This window comes from Salvia miltiorrhiza, chromosome 3, assembly GCF_028751815.1.
Source record: "Salvia miltiorrhiza cultivar Shanhuang (shh) chromosome 3, IMPLAD_Smil_shh, whole genome shotgun sequence".
Taxonomy (NCBI): domain Eukaryota; kingdom Viridiplantae; phylum Streptophyta; class Magnoliopsida; order Lamiales; family Lamiaceae; genus Salvia; species Salvia miltiorrhiza.
Window position 1 is genome coordinate 24,477,781 of NC_080389.1, and position 25,597 is coordinate 24,503,377.

At 44.3% G+C, this 25,597-nt stretch overlaps 1 protein-coding gene across 1 annotated transcript; it reads right to left on the reverse strand.

The window, feature by feature from the left end:
- Positions 1–8,111: 8,111 nt before the first annotated feature.
- Positions 8,112–8,822, reverse strand: LOC131018565 (vegetative cell wall protein gp1-like). The gene has a single exon (XM_057947280.1). It carries the CDS (start codon positions 8,820–8,822, stop codon positions 8,112–8,114), a length of 711 nt encoding a protein of 236 aa, XP_057803263.1.
- Between the last annotated feature and the right edge of the window lie 16,775 nt (positions 8,823–25,597).

The following is a 25,597-nucleotide window of genomic DNA, read 5'->3' on the forward strand; positions in this document are numbered from 1 at the left end:
CCGAAACCTCCTCCGAGATATGGCCATCATGGATCGCAGAAATGTTGACTGGCTGATCAAACACCGAGTTTTTACAAGGTTTTAGACACTCGGCCAACCTATCAGGGCCGTAGTGTTCAGCAGAATTGGAATCATCCAAAGATTTACCCCTAGAAAGACGTACCCGCCGCTGCTGCTCCGGTTCTTCAAGCAATTCAGTGCCTTCGTTATCCAACAGGGCAAAACTGTTGTTCGACGCCGAAACCGGCAAGCCTAACAGTTTGTGGTGATCATTTTTCTGAAGTGAGTAACATCCCGGGTCCAAACGAGCTGGGGAAACTTGTATGTCTTCGCGTCTCGAACCCACCTCAACTGGCCTATCTCCCTTTGCTGTCTCCTGCTCATGTTCTCTCTCGTCTCTTGCATCACCAGAGATAGGTTGCCACTGTTTCCCATTTTTAACCAAAGGCTGTTGACTTCTATCTTGAACATCCTCTTCCACAACCTTCTTAACCGAAATTTTCCGACACTTTTCGGTGGGATGTCCTGTAAGTTTACATTTTGAGCAATAGAAAGGTAAATTCTCATACGTGAATTCAACATAGAACGAAAAAGTATCGTTATCAATTAAGAGGGTAGTAGGAAAGGATTTGGACATATCTAACTCAATAAGAAGGCGCGCGAACTGCCCAAAATCACGACGAGCCGAGGCTCCATCAATTTTAATAGGATGACCAATGTACCACCCAATCCCGGCTAGAATCTCAGGATGCCAATACTCAATTGGCAAATAATGTATCCTCACCCATACATTCGCCATGGAAGAATGCTCTTTAAATGGATCAAAGTGTTTGGACCATTCTCGAAGACGTACATGACCACAAGATAATTCCCAGACCGGCTTGGCTTTAGCACGAGTTTTGTCTTCAGGAGTCCGGAAAGCCAGCGTATAATACCCTTTCCCAAGAGGAATAAGTTGCCACTCAGATTCTAATTTCCAAATTTTGTGAAGTTCTGCCTTGAGAAGCAATGCAGGTTGAGGTTTGTCTCCTTTACGAAGGAGAAGACGACCAATAATAGCATGAGAGAATTCCTTACTGACTTCTTGCGCATATAGGTGCTGTGGAACTTTTAAGGAAAACTGCTCTCCCTCTTTGGTGGAACGCAATGAGTGAAACCGATGAGCAGCTAGGTCGGGACGTCTCGGTGGCCTGTTCATCGTGATATCAGCATACGATTTGGAGTTGGGCATTTTTTCAGCCCCCACATCCGAATCATTAGGGTTTGAGATAGCCGTGGCGTTGGGAATAGCAACTTCTCGTTCCTCCACAAAAGCAGAATCTGCTCCGTTACCGCCAGCCGAGCCCGCACCAGTCTTTGTGTAGTCATTCATCGGGGAATTATTGCAGGCAAAATTGTTCGAAACTATTGGGAGATTCAGACCTCCCGGAGAAGTCATGTGGAACCAAAAAACTCCTGCAGCAGGAGCCGGAAAAAGCAAAACAGACAGCAGCTAAACAAGGGAGAGCCAAAATCGGTCTTTGGTGCTTTTTGTCAAACAGCTGGTGTGCTGTTTTTGGGACCTGGTTTGTGAAGGTTGGAGACGCCACGGAGACAGCAGCCACCAGATCGGTCCACCAGAAACTCTGTCGGATCCGGCCACCAGAGTTTGGCCACCAGAAACGCAGCAACCGCCGAGATCTCAAATGGGAAAATGCTCACAGAGCACGTCTCTCTCTCCAGTCAAACCTCGATTATTCTGACAGCAGAGCCTTGAACGCCGGTGGCTGGAGTCGCGGAAAGCGACGTGAGACTGGAGCAGCGACGGGAGGAGCGATCGAAGCTTGCCGTTGCGAACTCGGTCAGCTGGAGCGAGTTGACTGCGCTTGCTGCGGAGGCGCGAGCGGCGGTGGTGGGTGCGGCCAGTGTCCGGCCAGCCAGCAGCGGCGAGCGGTGCCAGGGTCCGGCCAGCCAGATACAGAGAATCCAGGTGGAGGCTGCAAAGCATTGCTCGGATTTCCGTAAGAAAGGTTAGGATGCGGGTGTGCTCCTGGCTGGAACTGCTGCTGATCCTGCTGAAATTGTTGACCTCTGCCATACATTCCTGGCTGTCCTCGCTGGAAATTCCCATAATTTCTGCCATTCACGTAATTGACATCTTCCATGCCTGAAGGGTCTATCACAGCTTTCTCATGGCGTCCAACATTCAACTCACCTATTTTTGTAGTCAGCTCTGCCAGCTGTGTAGCCATCGCTGCCTGTTGAGTAACCATTGCTGCCATAGGATCAGAACTTGACGCAGCTGCTACCTTCTTCAATTGTACTCGCTCAGATGGCCATTGGTAACTCGTAGAAGCCATACTCTCAATAATGCTCCATGCTTCAGAACTACTTTTCTGGAGGAGAGAGCCACCTGCAGCTGTATCCATGTGCATCCTTGTACGCTCTCCGCAGGTATTGTAGAACATTATTACAAGCGTGCCTTCATCAAATCCATGGCTTGGGCACTTTCTGAGCTTCTCCTGATACCGCTCCCATGTCTCCGCTAGCTTTTCTCCATCGTACTGCTGAAACTGTACGATGTCCATCTTCAGTTTCAACGTAAGGCCAGGCGGATGAAACTTGCGTAAGAATGCATGAGCCAAATCCTCCCACACGATATTATCTCCCAGCTGTAGCGTATGATACCACGACTTCGCCTTATCCCGCAGTGAGAAGGGAAAAAGACGAAGACGGATAATGTCATCAGGGACACCATTCATCTTCACCGTGATACACAGCTCCAGGAAATGCGCCAAGTACGCATTAGGGTCTTCGATCGCTTGTCCACCATATTGGCTCTGTTGGACCATCGTGATCAACCCCGTTTTCAGCTCAAAGTTGTTTACGTTCACTCGTAGGGGCTCCTGGTACACATACTGTGGTATGAATGCTTCATTGATGGCTGGTTGCTTCTGACCCTCTTCAACCTCCGATTTATCAATCAGCTTCTTCAATTTCTCTTGCAGAGCTCGCATTTGAATATGGATTTGCTCAGGAGTAGCCATCATATTTGTCTCAACTTGATTGTTCTGCTTCTTTATATCGCGCAAAGTCTTGTTGATTTCAAGGTCCAACTCAAAAAGAGGATTTCCGTGAGATCTAGTGTTCATGCGCACCCTACAAAACCACACTAAAAAAAAATTAGAACAGAAAAAAAATAAAAACAAATAAAAACCTGAAGTACTATAAAGTCCTATCGGAAATATTAAAGTAATTTCTAATCAATCCCCGGCAACGGCGCCAAAAAGTTGATCACTAAATTATTAGCAACAAATTACCGCAACTAACACGGTGCAATTGTAGCACAAATTGGTAACCAAGTATCGTATCCACAGGGACTGACACAACGAAACTACTTTAGCTATCTCCTAAACAAACTTAAGTAGTAGACAGGCAACAGAACGTAGAGATTGGTTGATTAACTAAAACGCAAATAACAATAATTAAAAGCACGTAGGAAATATCAAATATAAAAGACAACTGATCCTAGAGTAGTAAATTCATTAACTAAATCCATGCAATAAATCTATTAATCCTATGTACCAATTTAATCCAGTTATGATGAGAGATCACTTAATTAATCAATTACTCTCGCTAGAGCAGCAACGATCGTAGATTAGTAAATTATCTATCTCCGTTAGGTCTCAAGAAAATCTACTAACTCCCAATAGCTCCTAAGAATAGCTCCCTATGATCCACCTATCTCCGCTAGGTCTCAAGGTTAAAATCATATCATACATTCCTGAATCCGCTAAACAGTTATCTCCGCTAGGTCTCAAACCGAATAGCTAAACATGCAAACTATTGGCCAAATAATTCACAAGAAAACAAGCACCAGGAATTATGAATCATAAACTGGAAGGCACAAAGGTATTAACAAATGAATCACATAAATTCAATCAACTATTTACAAACCCTAGAATCAGCTAAACGAAACTAGCCAGACATAATAAAATAAAACATCAACATAATTAAGAAGAAAGCAATAATAAAAACTAAATTATATAAAAACCGAATAAAAACTGAAGTAGCGGCTTGAATCTTCAATCTTGATCCAAGCCTTGAAAACTGAAAAACAATAAAATTCTAAAGCCAAAAGAAACTGAAAATATGAATGCTAAGGTTCGGGGGTCGTGTTTTCTAATAGGTCAAAAGAGGACCTATTTATAAGCTTCAGATTTCCTTCGGATCACCATGGAAGTTGCCATGCAAAGTAGAATTCTAAAGGTAATAGAATCGTGTAAAATAAGGCAACTTTCCAGCTGGATGCGCACTCCGGAAAATACTCCTACACTCGCTGAATTCACAACTCTCGCCAGAGGAATGGATGTCACCAGGGTAACGGGTCGCGCCAGAGAAATGACGATTTCTTTGCTTGCGCCCGAGGAATGGGTTGCCAGCGGAATGGAGATTTCTCTGGCCTCGCCAGCGGAGCGGTGATTTCTCTGGCTTCTCGATTCCGCTGCAATGGACTTTTCTCCCCTCTGCTCTGACTATTGACTCCTCTGGTGATGACTTTCAATAGGACAAGGACATTCTAGTGATGGTAAGTTGACCCAGTGTCATCTCTCAAGGAAAGTCTTTAAGGGCTTTTAGTAGTATCGTAGGAAAAAGCAATAAAAGAAAGCAATAAAGAGATCGATTATTAAACTAAAACTTAGAATGAAAAACTTAATTAAAAACCGAACTTAAAATTAACTAGACGAATTAAACTATTAAATCCTAGGCAAGAATTTAAACAACTCAAATTAAACCTAACTTAAGAAATTAAATACTTGTAATTTAAAAACCAACTAATCTAGGCGTGAAACTAAAGTGCATAATTTAAATTGCATAATTAAAAAGAAAGCATGAACATAAACTAAAAAAGTAAACATGATTAAACGAAATAAATTGAATTGAAATACGAAATACCGTAAACGTCTTGATCGTGTAATTGTGTCACTCAATCACAATCCAAGAAACTAAACTAAAAACTAAATTGAAATCTAACTTAGAACAATAAAAACTCGAAACTATGAAAGCAATTAAATTCCTAAGCTTCGGATGCCAACAGATCTCAAAGATGGCGTCTAAAACTAGGGCAAGGGATTGATTTTTTACAATGAAAAGTATGGCCCTATTTATAGACTTCAAATCCTTCTGGATCACCATGGAAGTTGCCATGTAAAGTAGAACTCTAAAGGCAATAGAATCGTGCAAAAGAAGGTAAGTCCAGCTGTGACACGCTCTACAAGTCATCTCCACCCTAGCGGAAATCGCGGCTCTTGCCAGCGGAATGGCTTCCGCTCTGGCTATCGCCAGCGAAATGGTTCGCCAGCGGAATGGCTTCCGCTCTGGCTTTCGCCAGAGGAATGGTGATTTCTCTGGCTTCTCGATTCCGCTGTAATGGACTTCTATCCCCTCTGCTCTGACTCTTGACTCCTCTGGTGATTACTTGGCTACACTGGCTTCTTGATTTCGCTGACTCCAGAGAAATGGTGATTTCTCTGACTCCAGAGAAATGGTGATTTCTCTGTCGTTTGATTCCTCTGCACTTATGATTCCAGCAGCGAAGTGATTTCTCTGGCGCTTCCGCGCTCGCTTCGATTCCTCTGGCGCTTCCTCGCTCTCTTCGATTCCTCTGGCGCTTCCTCGCTCGCTTCGATTCCTCTGGCGCTTCCTCGCTCGCTTCGATTCCTCTGGCGCTTCCTCACTCGCTTCGATTCCACTGGCGCTGGGGCATTTCTCTGGCTTCCCATTTCGCTGCTTTGGCAAGCGGGGCTTTGCTTATCTTACATGCTAGAGTATGCACAAAAACACGATTCTTAGCCCAAACTCTCCAAAGCATAAAATAGACCATAAAACGCACCAATTTCCAGAAGATTTAACTTAAAATATGCACATGCAAACCCCTAAATTAGAACAATTAAGCATAAATCAACCCCCCCACACTTAGCCTTTTGCTTGTCCTCAAGCAAAATCCATATGAATCCTAGGAAGAGATTGATTTCAACAATGCTAATTTCCATCCAAACATTCTCAAAGTGAATTCAAAATTTTACAATCAACACATATCTCTCGATCATGCAAGTAACTCAAAGTTTAAGAAGCAACAAAAGAGTAATGTAAGTAATTCGATCAGACCCAATTCTCCGCTATAAGTGAATTCCCTAATGTGATCGCCTTTATAATCAATATCACCATTTTTCACACTTTCCGTGCTTAAGATTTTCGACAGTTGAGCCATAATTCATGAAATAAAAACCATTTGGATGTAATCCAAAGTCTTTTCACGTGGTTTCCCATGCTCATAGTTAGACTAGAGGAGCAGAGACTCAAAGCTATCACATTTCAGAACAGGCCAGATGTTTCAGAGCTGGCGATTTTGAATTTTGAAGTTGGCAATTCGTCCAACATTTTCACAGATAAGATACGATCGTAGGCAATCACAATGACAACACTCCTTCTAGCATCTACCGGACAAATCACGTTTTACTAACTTACAAACATGTTGCAACAAAACTCAAATCCTTTGCACAATCAAGAAACATATATCAAGAGTAAAACAAGAATAACCACCAAACAAACACAAACCCGAAATTCTCATCGAAAACCATCTTCTCTTCCACAAATTCATAAAAATTAGCCAGATTCGAGACCAAAAACTAAGCATAGAAAAATCAATTTCGCCCAATTGAAAGCATAAGCGCAATAAAACACCCCCCCACACTTAAAGCATGCCATGTCCTCAGGGCACAAAAGAAATAAGAAGAGTTGAGAAAATGTCCCTGATTATCGGCATGGAGAAACTGAAGCATCGTGCGAGGTGGTGAAGAGGGGAATTCGCGGTCTGTGGCAGAGTGAAGAGTGGCCACGCTGAATCAGATTAGCGCTGGCAGAGCAGCGCGGAGAAGTGTAGCGCGGAAAAGTACAGCGCGGAGAAGTGCAGCGTGGAAAAGTGCAGCGGCGGAAAGGTGCAGCGCGGAAAAGTGCAGAGACGCGCTGGCGCGGCTGCGCTGTCGACAGAGTTAGAACTGCAGCGCTGAAGTCAAAACATGAACACCACATCAAAGTATCCGCGCAAGCAACCAAAACTTAGGAAAGACACAAACAACGGAAAACAAGAAAAACAAAAACTAAAAACAAACCAACGGTGGGTTGCCTCCCACCAAGCGCTAGAGTTAGAGTCTCCAGCCCGACTTCAGATTTGACCCTTAGTGAGGATCGTGCAGAATGTGAGACTCCACCACCATCGGAGTACTCATCTGCCCATAATCGGATGTCATGCACTGACCCTCTCCTCTGGAATTCTCCTTAGCATTCGCACCAGGGTCAAACACATCCTTTAGCAACATACCCTCTTTCTCTTGAGACTGCTCTGCCGATCTGAGAATCGGCGTCTCCTTTTCTTTTTCTGGGCCAGTGCTTATCAAATTCTCCTTAGTATAATTCTGGCAAGTGCTCATCATAGTAGGCTGGATGGGCAGCGCTGGGCTCGTCAGAACAGGCAAAAGATGTGCAGCGCTGGCGTCCTTCGTCATAGTTGACGGAGTAGTCAGAGCTGGGCTCATCAGAGCTGGAGTGCTGGATAGAGCTGGCAGAAGACTGTTAGCGCTGAAAATTCCCACTTCTTCCACATGATCAGAAATCTCAACAAAAGAACAGAAATGCATTAAAGAGGTAGGAATAACAGGCTTCTTATCGAAAACCGAGAACGTTACCGATCTACCGGATCCCGCCATACTCACAGTTCCAGATCCCACATCAATGCGAGTCTGGGTAGTAGCCATAAAAGGCCGTCCGAGTAGAACAAGATGTCCATTCTTTCCTATAACGCCCTGCCCTGAATCAAGCACCACAAAATCGGCTAGCACCGTGATTCCTCTCACCTTGACCTCAACATCTTTTAAAAGACCATGAGTGCTACAATATGCTCCATCAGCTAGTTGAAGTCTTGTTCTCGTGCTTTTAAGCTCATCTTCCTTCCTGCCCAATTTCTGAAAAATAGCAAACGGCATTACATTGATTGCCGCACCTAAATCTAACATTCCCGAGAACTCTCCAGCTCTATCCAAACCAATACTAAGAATAAAGCTGCCAGGATCTCCTTACTTCGGTAATGGTTGGGTTAAATCAACAATCGGTGGTGGCAGAGGTGAGCTGGAACGTTGGACAACTTTCGGTGGTCGATACGGCGTAGTGGACTTGTGGAGAGATAGCTCTGGCCACCTTATCAACTCTGGCGCTCGTCTCAGCTCTGGTGCTCTTCTTAGCTCCGGCGTCCTTATCAGCTTAGGTGCCTTTCTCATGCCATAGTTTTGCAGAACTGGATTTGGCATGACTGACCATTGCAATGCTGCACTTGGCACGGCTGCACTCTGCGGGGCCGTATTCTGCATAGCTGAACTACGCATGGCAGGATGCTGCAGAGCTAGACTTGGCATAGCTGGATTCTGAAGTGTTAGATTCTGCAGTGCTGGAATCTGCAGTGCTGAAGGTTGCATAGCTGAATTCTGCATAGCTGGTTTCGGCAGGGCTGGGCTCTGCAGAGCTGGATTCTGCAGAGCTGGACTTTCCATAGCTGGATTTTGCAAGGCTGAAATCTGCAGAGATGGGTTTTTCATAGCTGGAGTCTGCAAGGTTGGATTCGGCAAGGCTGACATCTGCGGGACTATATCTGGCAGTGCTGAGCTAGGCAGCGCTGGACTGGGGAGCGCTGCACTCGGCAGGGCTGGACTGGGCAGCGCGGCACTCGGCAAGGCTGGACTGGGCAGCGCTACTACCTTCTTCTGCTCTAGTACCGAAGTCGGTTCAGGCATCCACGTCAGCTCTGGTACCCTGGTCTGCTTCGGAATCCATGTTTGTTCCGGTATCCAAGTCTGCTCTTCGAGAGCAGTGATAGCTAAAGCTTGGTGAGTTTGCAGAGGTTGACCATGAAATTTTTCGGGCTGCTGCTGCTGCTGCAATTGGTTCAAGGTGCCCGACAGTTGCCCTACGGTGGTGTCAAGTCTTTTTATGGTGGATGCTTGAGACTCCATATTCTGCTTAGTCATCTCCATATTTTGCTTGCTAATCTCCATGAAAGCTTGCAACGTATCTTCAAGTGATGACTTCTGGGGCTGAGCGTGTTGCTGCGAAGGTTGAAAATTCCCTTGCTGTTGATACCTCGGTGGATATTGTTGGGGAAAATTTTGTTGCGGTGGGCAGGGCTGCTGACCTCTCCATCCATTATTGACGTTCTGCCCTTGATTATAATTTTGCGGTCTGCTCTGCCCTTGATTATAGCTTTGCCGTTGATTGTAGTTTTGCACGAAGCCAGGTCTGCTCTGCATTTGATTATAGCTTTGAAATCCTTGTGCAACATAGACTTCAGCTTCACCCTCCGGAGTAAACTCTCCCATTCTATGGCACTCATTAGCTCCATGGCTGAAATCTCCACAAATACCACAAGGTTCGCCATTCTGCGCCGGGACGGAAGGAGTTTCCATCTTGCCCATCTTAAGATGATACACTTGACTCACAAGATCGGCTACTTGCTTCTGCAGCTCAAACTGTTGCGTCACAGAGCTGGCCTCAACTCTCTTCCCACGGACTGATTTCTGTTGGGAGCTCTCGGCCAAAGTCTTAAAAATCTCTTTTAGCTCTGTTGCCGTCTTCCGAGCTATGTTTCCTCCTGCCGTACTATCCACCATAAATTAGGCTGTTTGCACTAACCCATCGTAGAAGAACTGCATCAACATAACATTTGTGAACTGATGTTGAGGGCATTGACGGATGAGTTCTTCATATCTCTCCCAAGCTTCATGCAAAGGCTCGTCCGCTCCTTGGGTGAACTCCATTATCCTCGTTCTCAGCTCTTGTGTTTTGTGGCTTGGGTAGTATTTCAGCATAAATTTTTCACAAGCATCTCCCCACGTAGTGATAGAGTTGGGCGACAGAGATAGCATCCACGTCCTTGCCCGGTCTTTAAGTGCATAGGGAAAGCACTTGAGCTTGAGTTGGTCCTCCGTGAGGCTAAGCAGAGGAATCGTTTGCACTTGTGTGCAAAAATCTCGGATGAATTGCAGAGCATCCTCGCTTGGCATCCCATGGAACACCGGCAGCAAATTCGAGTCATTGGGTTTGAGATTGTAGTTTCTCACAGCAGTGGGGAGCACGATTGCCGACGTGTTGGTATCTCCAATCACCGGCCTGGTGAAGTCTCCCATGTACTCCATGTTTTGAGCCATGACTTCTTTCTCCTCGTGTAAATCCTGCTCAGTGCGAAAATTGGCGGAGCTGGGCTCTTCCTCCTTAGTGTGTTCTGCCGTGGCTGTGGTCTGCTCTGGCTGGTCAGAGCTGGCTTCCTCCCCTACTACGGTCTGCTCTGGAACGTCAAGCTCAAAGTCAGAACTGGAATTGGCAGGGCTTGCAGCGCTGTCCTCGGAGTCAGAGTCAGAGTATAAAGCGTGTGCTCTGGTATGTGCCAGAGAATTCACTGTTCCTCTGGTATGTGTCCGAGTATTATCCAGCGGGGACGTTAGTTTTCTTTTCAGACCACGGCGTCCCTGCATACACAACACTTAACACACGGATAAAACACACCGGGTGGAAGACGTAAAAATAAAAACGAGAAAAACTGGAAATTAAATAAAGCAAGTAAAAACGACACAACTAAAACGCCTAAAACTTTCCTCGGCAACGGCACCAAAATTTGACTCCACCACCATCGGAGAATGTATAGTGTACTCCATGTTTTGGCGCCGTTGCCGGGGAAAGTTTTAGGCGTTTTAGTTGTGTCGTTTTTACTTGCTTTATTTAATTTCCAGTTTTTCTCGTTTTTTGTTTTTACTTCTTCCACCCGGTGCATTTTATCCGTGTGTTAAGTGTTGTGTATGCAGGGACGCCGTAGTCTGAAAAGAAAACTAACGTCCCCGCTGGATAATACTCGGACACATACTAGAGGAACGGTGAATTCTCTGGCACATACCAGAGCAGACGCTTTATACTCTGACTCTGACTCCGAGGACAGCGCTGCAAGCCCTGCCAATTCCAGTTCTGACTTTGAGCTTGACGTTCCAGAGCAGACCGTAGTAGAGAAGGAAGCCAGCTCTGACCAGCCAGAGCAGACCACAGCCACGGCAGAACACACTAAGGAGGAAGAGGCCAGCTCCGCCAATTTTCGCACTGAGCAGGATTTACACGAGGAGAAAGAAGTCATGGCTCAAAACATGGAGTACATGGGAGACTTCACCAGGCCGGTGATTGGAGATACCAACACATCGGCAATCGTGCTCCCCACTGCTGTGAGAAACTACAATCTCAAACCCAATGACTCGAATTTGCTGCCGGTGTTCCATGGGATGCCAAGCGAGGATGCTCTGCAATTCATCCGAGATTTTTGCACACAAGTGCAAACGATTCCTCTGCTTAGCCTCACGGAGGACCAACTCAAGCTCAAGTGCTTTCCCTATGCACTTAAAGACCGGGCAAGGACGTGGATGCTATCTCTGCCGCCCAACTCTATCACTACGTGGGGAGATGCTTGTGAAAAATTTATGCTGAAATACTACCCAAGCCACAAAACACAAGAGCTGAGAACGAGGATAATGGAGTTCACCCAAGGAGCGGACGAGCCTTTGCATGAAGCTTGGGAGAGATATGAAGAACTCATCCGTCAATGCCCTCAACATCAGTTCACAAATGTTATGTTGATGCAGTTCTTCTACGATGTGTTAGTGCAAACAGCCCAATTTATGGTGGATAGTACGGCAGGAGGCAACATAGCTCGGAAGACGGCAACAGAGCTAAAAGAGATTTTTAAGACTTTGGCCGAGAGCTCCCAACAGAAATCAGTCCGTGGGAAGAGAGTTGAGGCCAGCTCTGTGACGCAATAGTTTGAGCTGCAGAAGTAAGTAGCCGATCTTGTGAGACAAGTGCAGCATCTTAAGATGGGCAAGATGGAAACTCCTTCCGTCCCGGCGCAGAATGGCTAACCTTGTGGTATTTATGGAGATTTCAGCCATGGAGCTAATGAGTGCCATAGAATGGGAGAGTTTACTCCGGAGGGTGAAGCTGAAGTCTATGCTGCACAAGGATTTCAGAGCTATAATCAAATGCAGAGCAGACCTGGCTTCGTGCAAAACTACAATCAAGGGCAAAGCTATAATCAAGGGCAGAGCAGACCGCAAAATTATAATCAAGGGCAGAATGTCAATAATGGATGGAGAGGTCAGCAGCCCTGCCCACCGCAACAAAATTTTCCCCAACAATATCCACCGAGGTATCAACAGCAAGGGAATTTTCAACCTTCGCAGCAACACGCTCAGCCCCAGAAGTCATCACTTGAAGATACGTTGCAAGCTTTCATGGAGATTAGCAAGCAAAATATGGAGATGACTAAGCAGAATATGGAGTCTCAAGCATCCACCATAAAAAGACTTGAGACCACGGTAGGGCAACTGTCGGGCACCTTGAACCAATTGCAGCAGCAGCAGCAGCCCGGAAAATTTCATGGTCAACCTCTGCAAACTCACCAAGCTTTAGCTATAACTGCTCTCGAAGAGCAGACTTGGATACCGGAACAAACATGGATTCCGAAGCAGACCAGGGTACCAGAGCTGACGTGGATGCCTGAACCGAGTCCGGTACTAGAGCAGAAGAAGGTAGTAGCGCTGCCCAGTCCAGCCTTGCCGAGTGCCGCGCTGCCCAGTCCAGCCCTGCCGAGTGCAGCGCTCCCCAGTCCAGCCCTGCCGAGTGCAGCGCTGCCTAGCTCAGCACTGCCAGATACAGTCCCGCAGATGTCAGCCTTGCCGAATCCAACCTTGCAGACTCCAGCTATGCAAAACCCAGCTCTGCAGAGCCCAGCCTTGCCGAAACCAGCTATGCAGAATTCAGCTATGCAACCTTCAGCACTGTAGATTCCAGCACTGCGGAATCTAACACTTCAGAATCCAGCTCTGCAGGAGCCAGCTATGCCAAGTCTAGCTCTGCAGCATCCTGCCATGCGTAGTTCAGCTATGCAGAATCCGGCCCCGCAGAGTGCAGTCGTGCCAAGTGCAGCATTGCAATGGTCAGTCATGCCAAATCCAGTTCTGCAAAACTATGGCATGAGAAAGGCACCTAAGCTGATAAGGACGCCGGAGCTAAGAAGAGCACCAGAGCTGAGACGAGCGCCAAAGTTGATAAGGTGGCCAGAGCTATCTCTCCACAAGTCCACTACGCCGTATCGACCACCGAAAGTTGTCCAACGTTCCAGCTCACCTCTGCCACCACCGATTGTTGATTCAACCCAACCATTACCGAAGCAAGGAGATCCTGGCAGCTTTATTCTTAGTATTGGTTTGGATAGAGCTAGAGAGTTCTCGGGAATGTTAGATATAGGTGCGGCAATCAATGTAATGTCGTTTGCTATTTTTCAGAAATTGGGCAGGAAGGAAGATGAGCTTAAAAGCACGAGAACAAGACTTCAACTAGCTGATGGAGCATATTGTAGCACTCGTGGTCTTTTAAAAGATGTTGAGGTCAAGGTGAGAGGAATCACAGTGCTAGCCGATTTTGTGGTGCTTGATTCAGGGCAGGGCGTTATAGGAAATAATGGACATCTTGTTCTACTCGGACGGCCTTTTATGGCTACTACCCAGACTCGCATTGATGTGGGATCTGGAACTGTGAGTATGGCGGGATCCGGTAGATCGGTAACGTTCTCGGTTTTCGATAAGAAGCCTGTTATTCCTACCTCTTTAATGCATTTCTGTTCTTTTGTTGAGATTTCTGATCAAGTGGAAGAAGTGGGAATTTTCAGCGCTAACAGTCTTCTGCCAGCTCTATCCAGCACTCCAGCTCTGATGAGCCCAGCTCTGACTACTCCGTCAACTATGACGAAGGACGCCAGCGCTGCACATCTTTTGCCTGTTCTGACGAGCCCAGCGCTGCCCATCCAGCCTACTATGATGAGCACTTGCCAGAATTATACTAAGGAGAATTTGATGAGCACTGGCCCGAAAAAAGAAAAGGAGACGCCGGTTCTCAGATCGGCAGAGCAGTCTCGAGAGAAAGAGGGTGTGTTGCTAAAGGATGTGTTTGACCCTGGTGCGAATGCTAAGGAGAATTCCAGAGGAGAGGGTCAGTGCATGACATCCGATTATGGGCAGATGAGTAGTATAGTGGTAAGTATTCCCTCCTGTCACGCGGGTGACCCGGGTTCGATCCCCGGCAATGGCGCCAAAATTTGACTCAACCTAGAACACCTCTAGTTTGACTTGCAATAGGACAAGGACATTCTAGTGATGGTAAGTTGACCCAGTGTCATCTCTCAAGGAAAGTCTTTAAGGGCTTTTAGTAGTATCGTAGGAAAAAGCAATAAAAGAAAGCAATAAAGAGATCGATTATTAAACTAAAACTTAGAATGAAAAACTTAATTAAAAACCGAACTTAAAATTAACTAGACGAATTAAACTATTAAATCCTAGGCAAGAATTTAAACAACTCAAATTAAACCTAACTTAAGAAATTAAATACTTGTAATTTAAAAACCAACTAATCTAGGCGTGAAACTAAAGTGCATAATTTAAATTGCATAATTAAAAAGAAAGCATGAACATAAACTAAAAACGTAAACATGATTAAATGAAATAAATTGAATTGAAATACGAAATACCGTAAACGTCTTGATCGTGTAATTGTGTCACTCAATCACAATCCAAGAAACTAAAGTAAAAACTAAATTGAAATCTAACTTAGAACAATAAAAACTCGAAACTATGAAAGCAATTAAATTCCTAAGCTTCGGATGCCAACAGATCTCAAAGATGGCGTCTAAAACTAGGGCAAGGGATTGATTTTTTACAATGAAAAGTATGGCCCTATTTATAGACTTCAAATCCTTCTGGATCACCATGGAAGTTGCCATGCAAAGTAGAACTCTAAAGGCAATAGAATCGTGCAAAAGAAGGTAAGTCCAGCTGTGACACGCTCTACAAGTCATCTCCACCCTAGCGGAAATCGCGGCTCTTGCCAGCGGAATGGCTTCCGCTCTGGCTATTGCCAGCGGAATGGTTCGCCAGCGGAATGGCTTCCGCTCTGGCTTTCGCCAGAGGAATGGTGATTTCTCTGGCTTCTCGATTCCGCTGTAATGGACTTCTATCCCCTCTGCTCTGACTCTTGACTCCTCTGGTGATTACTTGGCTACACTGGCTTCTTGATTTCGCTGACTCCAGAGAAACGGTGATTTCTCTGACTCCAGAGAAATGGTGATTTCTCTGTCATTTGATTCCTCTGCACTTATGATTCCAGCAGCAAAGTGATTTCTCTGGCGTTTCCGCGCTCGCTTCGATTCCTCTGATGCTTCCTCACTCGCTTCGATTCCTCTGGCGCTTCCTCGCTCTCTTCGATTCCTCTGGCGCTTCCTCGCTTGCTTCGATTCCTCTGGCGCTTCCTCGCTCGCTTCGATTCCTCTGGCGCTTCCTCGGCGCTTCCTCGCTCACTTCGATTCCTCTGGCGCTTCCTCGCTCGCTTCGATTCCTCTGGCGCTGGAGCAAGCGGGGTTTTGCTTCTCTTACATGCCAGAGTATGCACAAAAACACGATTCTTAGCCCAAACACTCCAAAATTTGCACTCTTCATCTCGAAAACTTAAATCTCCTGCAAAGCATAAAATAGACCATAAAACGCACCAAATTCCAGAAGATTTAACTTAAAATATGAAGGAATATTAAATTGAATTAATACTCGATTGCCCGATGATCGTTTCTTGGATTATTATTAATTCATCATACAACGATTAATTCCTAACATGCTCCTATGAATTTAACAGCTGCACATAGATGTTAGGAAAACTTACTTGAGAATCGGATGCACAAACTGTTGATGATCGCGTCGAAAGAATCTGACTCCAGCTCTGATCTTCTCGACTGTATCCCGCTCAATTCCCACTATGGAAATTCCCAAGACAGAATGGCCACACACGTTTCTGCGCCTCCCTCTGCTCTCAAAAAACCCTAATATTATCAGTGTATTTTCCTGAGAGCTGACAGCTGTATTTAATAATACAGAAAAGAGGAGGAGGCGCCAATCACTATGTGAGGGCCGAAAATCTATCTTCTTGGGCTAGGAGACATTGGGCCAGCCCAGGGACCAGATACAAGGAATAAAGATGGACCTCAAATAAATTAATTTATCTATGGTCAGCCCAGACCATAATTAATTTATAAATATCAGTTCATTCCACTAGAGAACCAATACTGACTTACCCCTTTATTGCCGGTGATGAGTCGGGGCTTGTATTTAGACTTATTAAATCTCCGTATTTAAAATATCCGACATCCATTAATTAATTAGAGCTCTGACAGCTTAAATTAATTAATCTCTTAATAATTCCTTAAGCAGTACCACTCAAACTTTATTATTACGCCTGAACTTAATCAACCTGCAGGGTTTAGCGTAATAAACCTTATTGAGCTCCTTAAGGGGATGTCATTATCCTATACCGGATACGGGTACTAATACAGATAATCAAACATCATATATTAACCGCTATCACCCAAGATACAGAGTACTCAAGTTAGTATATAACTTTCACCCATAGTAAGTCAAAGTGATATACGAATTAATATATATATCTGAATACTTATTAGTATTAAGATTTATAAGTCACCGAGATCTTTATTCTTCACTTAAGTCAGATAGAAGAATACATCTCAAACTGTGGTCCTATCAATACGTAATGACGTACCAGTATAGACAAGTAGCCAAGACAAACTACTTCCATCTATACTGCAGCCTAAACCAATAACTTGTCCTAGAGTTATTTCGGCTGTGATCATATTATATCTCTTAAGGTTATTCCAATTATATGGTCTTCTGTGATCTACAACACACCATATAATCTACTTATACAGAGATAAAGGACATGCATATGCAATCATGAACACAATCAGATAGGAGATAAGAATAGTGAAAACAGGAATCATTGTATACAAGCATAAAGTTCTTGCTTTCAGTATACAAATCCAACAATCTCCCACTTATACTAAAGCAAAACTTTTAGTATACAATGTGTCTAAATACTAGCTATTACAAAAACTTCACTTCATCTCTCCCACTTATACTGAAAGTTTTTCTCTAAGTGGGTGGCATCAACCGTAATCCCATCCCTCGAGCATGCTTCTCATAGGTCTTTTGCGGTAAGCTTTTCGTGAAAGGATCAGCTAGGTTCTCCAATGTATCAATCTTTTCTACTAGCACATCTCATCTGTTTACGATTTCTCGTATGATGTGGTACTTTCTCTCTATGTGTTTTGACGCCTTGTGGCTCCTGGGTTCCTTAGAATTTGCCACTGCACCCGAGTTATCACAATAAATTATGATACTCTTAGGCAAATTAGGGACCACTCCTAGATCCAAGAGGTAGTTCCGGAACCATACAGCCTCCTTAGCAGCTTCCAAAGCAGCTACATACTCGGCTTCCATGGTGGAGTCTGCAATGCACTTCTGCTTTGCACTCCACCACGATACGGCTCCACCGCCCAAGGTAAACACATAACCAGAGGTAGATCTCTTCTCATCCCGGTCAGCCTGGAAATTCGAATCGGTGTAACCCAAAGGAAATAGACTGTCTGACTGGTAAACTAGCCTATAATCTCGAGTCCTCTTCAGGTACTTGAGAATATGCTTTACCGCAGTCCAGTGTCCTGGTCCAGGGTTCGACTGATATCTTGCAACCATGCCAACGACATAGCAAATATCAGGTCTCGTGCAGAGCATCGCATACATGAGGCTACCTACGGCGGAAGCATAGGGTATCTTCCTCATCTTCTCAACCTCACTAGGCATCTTAGGACACATGTCCTTAGACAGAGGAATGCCATGTCTAAAAGGTAGCAAGCCTTTCTTGGCATTTTGCATGCTAAAACGAGCAATCACAGTATCAATGTAAGACGCTTGAGATAAGCTCAACATCCTTTTCTGGCGATCACGAACGACCTTGATCCCCAGGATGTACGCTGCATCTCCTAAGTCTTTCATTTGAAACTGTTCGGATAACCACTTCTTTATGTCTGATAATAGCTCAACATTGTTGCCAATGAGGAGGATATCATCTACATAAAGTGCAAGGAAAACCACGTCACCATTGGCATCTAAACGGTACATGCAACTTTCGTTCTCACAACGAGTAAATCCATAGGATTTAATGACCTCGTCAAAACGTTTGTTCCATGACCTCGAAGCTTGCTTAAGTCCATAAATGGACTTCTTAAGCTTCCACACAAGATGCTCTTCTCCCTTCTTCACAAACCCTTCAGGTTGCTGCATATAGATGTCCCTTCCTTCTTCAAGGAAACCATTTAGGAAAGCGGTCTTGACATCCATTTGCCAAATCTCAAGGTTCATGTGGGCTGCTATGGCAAGGAGTATTCGGATAGACTTGAGCATGGCAACCGGCGAAAAGGTCTCATCATAATCTATACTCTGTTCCTGGGTATAACCTTTCGCCACCAGTCTAGCTTTAAAAGCTGCGACTTCGCCATCCGAATCTCTTTTTCTCTTGTATACCCACCTACTACCTATAGCTAAAAAGCCATCTGGTAGTTCGGTCTTCTCGTATACATCCATAGCACCCATGGATTCTATTTCAGAAACCAAGAATCTGCATCTTGATCTTTCATCGCTTGTCTATAGTTATCAGGGTCGACATCCTTTTGTTCATCAACAGGAAGAAGATCCGAAGATTCTCCCAAGAACATAAATCGATCGGGTTGAACTACAACCCTCCCACTACGACGAAGCGGTGGTGGTACAGCTGTGACAATGGTTCGTGCAGTGTCTTGTGGTGCATTCACTTGCACACTTGGCTGGGGTAATGGAATCGCCTGTCCATTGCCTTCGATTTCTTGAAGGACAATCTCGGACTTAGACTTGTGATTATCTAGATAATCGTGTTCCAAGAATCGTGCGTTGGTGCTAACAACCACTTTCTGATCCTTTGGATTATAAAAATAACCACCTTTCGTTTCCTTAGGGTATCCTATAAACAGCATTAGTTCGCATCTAGGCTCCAATTTCCTCGCTTCCTTGTCTAGCACGTATGCAGGACAACCCCATATCTTTATATGATTCAAGCTGGGCTTACGCCCTGACCATAACTCAATAGGAGTTTTAGGAACCGATTTGGACGGTACCCGATTCAGCAAATAAACCGCTGTTTCCAAGGCATATCCCCAAAACGAAATAGGCAATGATGCATAGCTCATCATAGATCGTACCATTTCCATAAGAGTCCTGTTTCTTCTCTCTGCTACACCATTCTGTTGGGGAGTACCCGGTGCAGTCAATTGGGATGTAATCCCAGAATCTGACAAGTATTGCTTGAACTCGTTCCCGAGGTATTCGCCACCGCGATCAGACCGCAATGACTTGATAGATTTACCCTTATTCTTCTCCACTTCCGCCTTGAATTCTTTGAATTTCTCAAAGCATTCAGACTTGCGTTGAAGTAGGTAAATATACCCATACCTTGAGTAATCGTCAATGAAAGTGACGAAGTACTCATACCCTCCACGAGCTCTAGTGGACATCGGTCCACACAAGTCAGAGTGAATCAATTCCAACACATGCGAGGCCCTATTCCCCTTTGCCTTAAAAGGCCTTGCCGTCATCTTTCCCTCTATACAGGATTCGCAGGTTCTAAATGGAACAGCTTAAAAGTCTTTCAAGATTCCATTTGAAACGAGCCTTTGGATCCTATTTAGATTGATGTGGCCTAATCTTAGGTGCCAAGTATGTGTATATTGTTCATGAGAATAATACTTCCTCTTATTCGGATTTGGTAGGATTTGTGATGTAGATGCAACATGGACAGAGTTGTTAATTGGACATGTAATAGTATAGAGAGAGTTGTTCAAAATTCCAGAACAAATAGTCTTGTTATCTCTCATGATAGAGACACCCCTATCAAAAGTAACAGTATATCCATTCAAAAACAATTTTGAAACAGAAATTATGTTCCGCCGAAACTCCGGCACATATAAAACATCTCTCAAAACTAAAATGTCATCATCAAAACATAAAGATAAATCTCCAATTGCAACAGCTGCGACCTTCGACGCGTTGCCCATGGAGATGGTGATCTCATCACTTGCTAGCTCCCTTGTCGGCGTGAAGCCCTGCAAGGTGTAACAAACATGGTCAGTTGCCCCCGTATCCACTACCCATGAATGAGTAGAAAACGAAGCTAAACATGTTTCAGTTACTAAAACTTGTGACGTACCTTGTCCCTTTGCCTTGAGCACTGGACAATCTTTCTTCCAATGCCCAATCTTGCCGCACTTGAAGCACTTTCCCCTGGCCATTGGCTTTTTCACGCCGCCGGTAGGGCCATCTCCTTTGGCTTTACCGCTCCCACTAGCCTCATGATCATGCTTGCCCTTTGGACCTTTCCACTTCTTTTTCCCGCCTTTCGACGAAGAAGCAGATCCCTTGGCAGCAACAAGGACCTCTTTCCCACGGCCCATCACTCCCTCTGTCGCAACTAGAGCATTCAAGAACTCATTAAGAGTGTACTTGACTTTGCTCATAACGACATTGAGACGGAAGTGCTCAAAAGTTTTGGGGAGAGTATTGAGAATGATATCGACCTTGGCTTCGCCTTCGATACCCCCTCCTAGCAGATCAAGCCTGTCAAACAAATTTGTCATGTGCATGACATGATCGTGCACAGGACTGCCCTCGCTCATCCTACAAGATAAGATTTCTCTCATCAAGTTAAAGCGAGCAGACCTCTCGGACTCCCCATAAACCTCGTTGAGGTTTAACATGATGGTCGCTGCGTCATCCATGACCTGATGCTGGAGTTGCAAATTTTGCGACATAGTCATCATAATATAGCACTTGGCCATATTATTCGACTTGTGCCACCTTTTATGCGCCTCACGTTCCGCATCAGTCGACTCATCAGTTAAGGCCGCGGGACGTGGAGTGGTAAGCACAAAACTGTGCTCATCAGCGTCAAGTATGTACATAATATGGCGTTTCCATTCGGTGTAATTAGGACCGATGAGAGGATTGTTTGCTAGAATGTTAATTATCGGAGACATAGACATATCTGAAAGTAAACAAATAAACATGTAAGAACATGAAGCACATAATTCGTAACAATAATATTGTAACCTTTTGATAAAACAATATTAATGAAACCTCCAACGGCTCAAAGAATTCCATGTGCAAGCCACGTGGGGTGGACGTTTACACACGAACTCCTCAACCAGACTATTTACCTAGTCATTTAATTTCTATCCATGTCAACTTAACCTTTTGACAAAAGAAATTAATAGTTGGCACCTTAACTAGACCATATCATCATCAAGAAGGGACTCCTTTGGGAGTTGTACATTGTACTCGATATGATATCTAAGCAATGACCACATTTTAACCTTGAAAATTAAATTCTCGAAATTAGCATACTCACTCGGAGCATACCGCTTTCAATTTAATTTTCTTGGTTATCTTATTTAATACCATTCTCCAAAGTACTTGTGAAAATTATACAAGTAAGCCACGTGGGGTGGACGTTTACTGCATAACTCCCACTACTTTAATGGTTTTAAATATTTTTATAGAAACCTCTTCTGACAAACTTATGAGAAACAAATATGAAGTAAGCCACGTGGGGTGGACGTTTACTCATATTGCTAATCACTTTGTCTAGAGACCGCATGTGGAGGTCTAAAATAATTTTTAATTACTATAAAAATTATTAAACATCTTAGTCTTTTTCTTTCAAAAGGTTTGTACATGCTCAAGCACATAATCCTAAACATGCTTTCTAGAACGCAACATGTAAAACATGCTCGCAGAATTCTAAAACATGCTTAAGAAAACGGTAAACCTACTATCATGCTCGTCTAAGCGCAATTAAAAAACAAATATTAACAAGCAAAGACGTGCAAAAGCAGGTAAAGAGCATAAGGGATTAACAACCACGACATGCAAAAAACAGTAATAAAAGAATTAAAATTCTTCGTGACCCATTCGTGGAAACCCAACATCTATTCTATTACAAAATAAAATAGAAAAAGAACAGGCCCAAAACAGAATAAAAAACTCGGCCCGAACACATGGGCCCGTCAAGCTAGGGTTTGGGCCCCCTAGGGTTTGAAACGCAGCTAGGGTTTGAGAAACCCTAGCCGCCGCCGCCACCTTCCATCACAGCCGCCGCACAGCGCCGCCCGGCAGCACGCGGCGCCCCGGCGCTGGCAGCAGCTCCTCCAGCATGAACGCAGCAGCAGTAGCAGCGGGCTCCGGCGTGGACTGGACAGCAGCAGCGACAGCGGCAGTGCGTCGCCTGCCGGGCACGCCGCGCGCACAGCGCGCAGGTACTGCCCCAGGCGCGCGCTGCCCCCATCGCTCGCCTCCTCCTCGCCCTGACCCGCACCATCAGCAGCAGACTCCGGCGCCTCGGCGCGCAGACAGCAGCGGCCGCGCGACGCCCTCCGGGCACGCAGCGCGCGAAGCGCACACGCGCAGCCCTAGGCGCGCACCGCCCCCGCTCGCCCCAGCCCAGCCTCGCCTCGCCTCGCCTCGGTGACTGCAGCACGCAGCAGCGCGGCTGCCTGACCAGGCGCACGCAGCGCACGGTGCCGAAGCACCCGTGCGCGCGCGGCCCTCGGCGCCGGCTGCCCGTGCCACACCGTGCCCGTGCCAACCTCCTTACACCTTCCTCGTCGTTGATTCGTCGTCATCCTCATTTCGTTCCTCAGTTTTACAGATTTACAACGGAAAAACAAATACAATTGAAATTCTAATCTAACCACGGATTTTCTCGTGGTGAAAAACGATTACAACGTCAAACGACGTATCCCACGAATCAACGAATCACGAAGAACAACAGCAGTTAAACAAACGCACATTATTAATCGTACATAAATTAATAATAGAGCCAAGAAATTAATCCTGGGCTCTGATACCAATTGAAGGAATATTAAATTGAATTAATACTCGATTGTCCGATGATCGTTTCTTGGATTATTATTAATTCATCATACAACGATTAATTCCTAACATGCTCCTATGAATTTAACAGCTGCACATAGATGTTAGGAAAACTTACTTGAGAATCGGATGCACAAACTGTTGATGATCGCGTCGAAAGAATCTGACTCCAGCTCTGATCTTCTCGACTGTATCCCGCTCAATTCCCAACGTTGGATGGACAACGAGCTATGGAAATTCCCAAGACAGAATGGCCACACACGTTTCTGCGCCTCCCTCTGCTCTCAAAAAACCCTAATATTATCAGTGTATTTTCCTGAGAGCTGACAGCTGTATTTAATAATACAGAAAAGAGGAGGAGGCGCCAATCACTATGTGAGGGCCGAAAATCTATCTTCTTGGGCTAGGAGACATTGGGCCAGCCCAGGGACCAGATACAAGGAATAAAGATGGACCTCAAATAAATTAATTTATCTATGGTCAGCCCAGACCATAATTAATTTATAAATATCAGTTCATTCCACTAGAGAACCAATACTGACTTACCCCTTTATTGCCGGTGATGAGTCGGGGCTTGTATTTAGACTTATTAAATCTTCGTATTTAAAATATCCGACATCCATTAATTAATTAGAGCTCTGCCAGCTTAAATTAATTAATCTCTTAATAATTCCTTAAGCAGTACCACTCAAACTTTATTATTACGCCTGAACTTAATCAACCTGCAGGGTTTAGCGTAATAAACCTTATTGAGCTCCTTAAGGGGATGTCATTATCCTATACCGGATACGGGTACTAATACAGATAATCAAACATCATATATTAACCGCTATCACCCAAGATACAGAGTACTCAAGTTAGTATATAACTTTCACCCATAGTAAGTCAAAGTGATATACGAATTAATATATATATCTGAATACTTATTAGTATTAAGATTTATAAGTCACCGAGATCTTTATTCTTCACTTAAGTCAGATAGAAGAATACATCTCAAACTGTGGTCCTATCAATACGTAATGACGTACCAGTATAGACAAGTAGCCAAGACAAACTACTTCCATCTATACTGCAGCCTAAACCAATAACTTGTCCTAGAGTTATTTCGGCTGTGATCATATTATATCTCTTAAGGTTATTCCAATTATATGGTCTTATGTGATCTACAACACACCATATAATCTACTTATACAGAGATAAAGAACATGCATATGCAATCATGAACACAATCAGATAGGAGATAAGAATAGTGAAAACAGGAATCATTGTATACAAGCATAAAGTTCTTGCTTTCAGTATACAAATCCAACAAAATATGCACATGCAAACCCCTAAAATTAGAACAATTAAGCATAAATCATCGAGCACGGGCGACCGAAATCATCCAAGTATCTACTCTTCATCATGTTGTAACTGAATTGGCGACCCGTAATAATTTTCCATGCAAGTTTCATCAGAAATGCTTCATTCATCATGGCAAAGGAACGGATACCCAGTACCCACCTTCCTCTTTGATTCCACAGGCCCGATCCCAACTCACCGAGCAAGAAGGGCGCTTAGTAATATCACCAGACCAGATGAAGTTCCGATAGGCAGTATCCAGCGCAGCAATAAGCTACTTAGGCCACATATAGACCATCATAGTGTGTACTACAGAACTTTGAATGACAGACTTCACCAGACAAATTCTCCCAGCCATGGAGAGCTGTAACCTTTCCAGCGAGCAAATTTATTCATGATGCGATCCTTGATCGCAATAAGATGTATCGATCTAGGACGTCCCACAAAAAGTGGGGCTCCTAGATAAACCATAGGCAGCTTTCTGATCAGGAACCCAAGAATACGAGTAATCTGATGTTGATAACAGGGGAAAACACTAATCACTAATTTATTAGCAATTAAAACTGCAACTAACACAGTGCAATTGTAGTAATAAATAGCAACCGAATATCGTATCGTCAAGGACTGATAAATGAAATGACTCTAAGTACTACTAATCTAAACCATCACAGTATCCAGGCAATCGATATAGGAAGAAGATTTAATCAAAACTAAATTGCAAACAATAACAAATAAAGTTTAGGTAAATAAATCAAATGATAAAGCAACTAATCCTAGGGTAGTAAAGTCGTTAACTAAATTTACACAATCAACCTATTAATCCTATTTACCAGTTTAATCCAGTTATGATGAGAGATCACACATTTAATCAATTACTCTCATCAGAGCAGCAAAGATCATAGATTAATAAATTATCTATCTCCGTCAGGTCTCAAGATAATCTACTAACTCTCAATAGCTCCTAAGAATGGCTCCCTAGATCCACCTATCTCCGTCATGTCTCAAGGTTAAAATCATATCATACATTCCTGAATCCGCTAAACAGTTATCTCCGTCAGGTCTCAAATCGAATAGCTACACATGCAAATTATTGGCAAGATAATCCACAAGAAATCAAGCACCAGGAATTATGAATCATAAACTGGAAGGCAAATAGATATTAACAAATTAATCACATGAATCCAGCATGGTTAGGGTTTTGAGTTTCAGTATTGTGCGGCGGTTTATTGGCCTGTATTAGGTTATCTCTCTGTTCAGTGAAGATACATTTCCCCAAATCCAGCATCGTC

Bases quoted from the DNA above. Each gene is read 5' to 3' on its own strand.
- LOC131018565 (XM_057947280.1), bottom strand. From the start codon at position 8,822: ATGCCTGAACCGACTTCGGTACTAGAGCAGAAGAAGGTAGTAGCGCTG.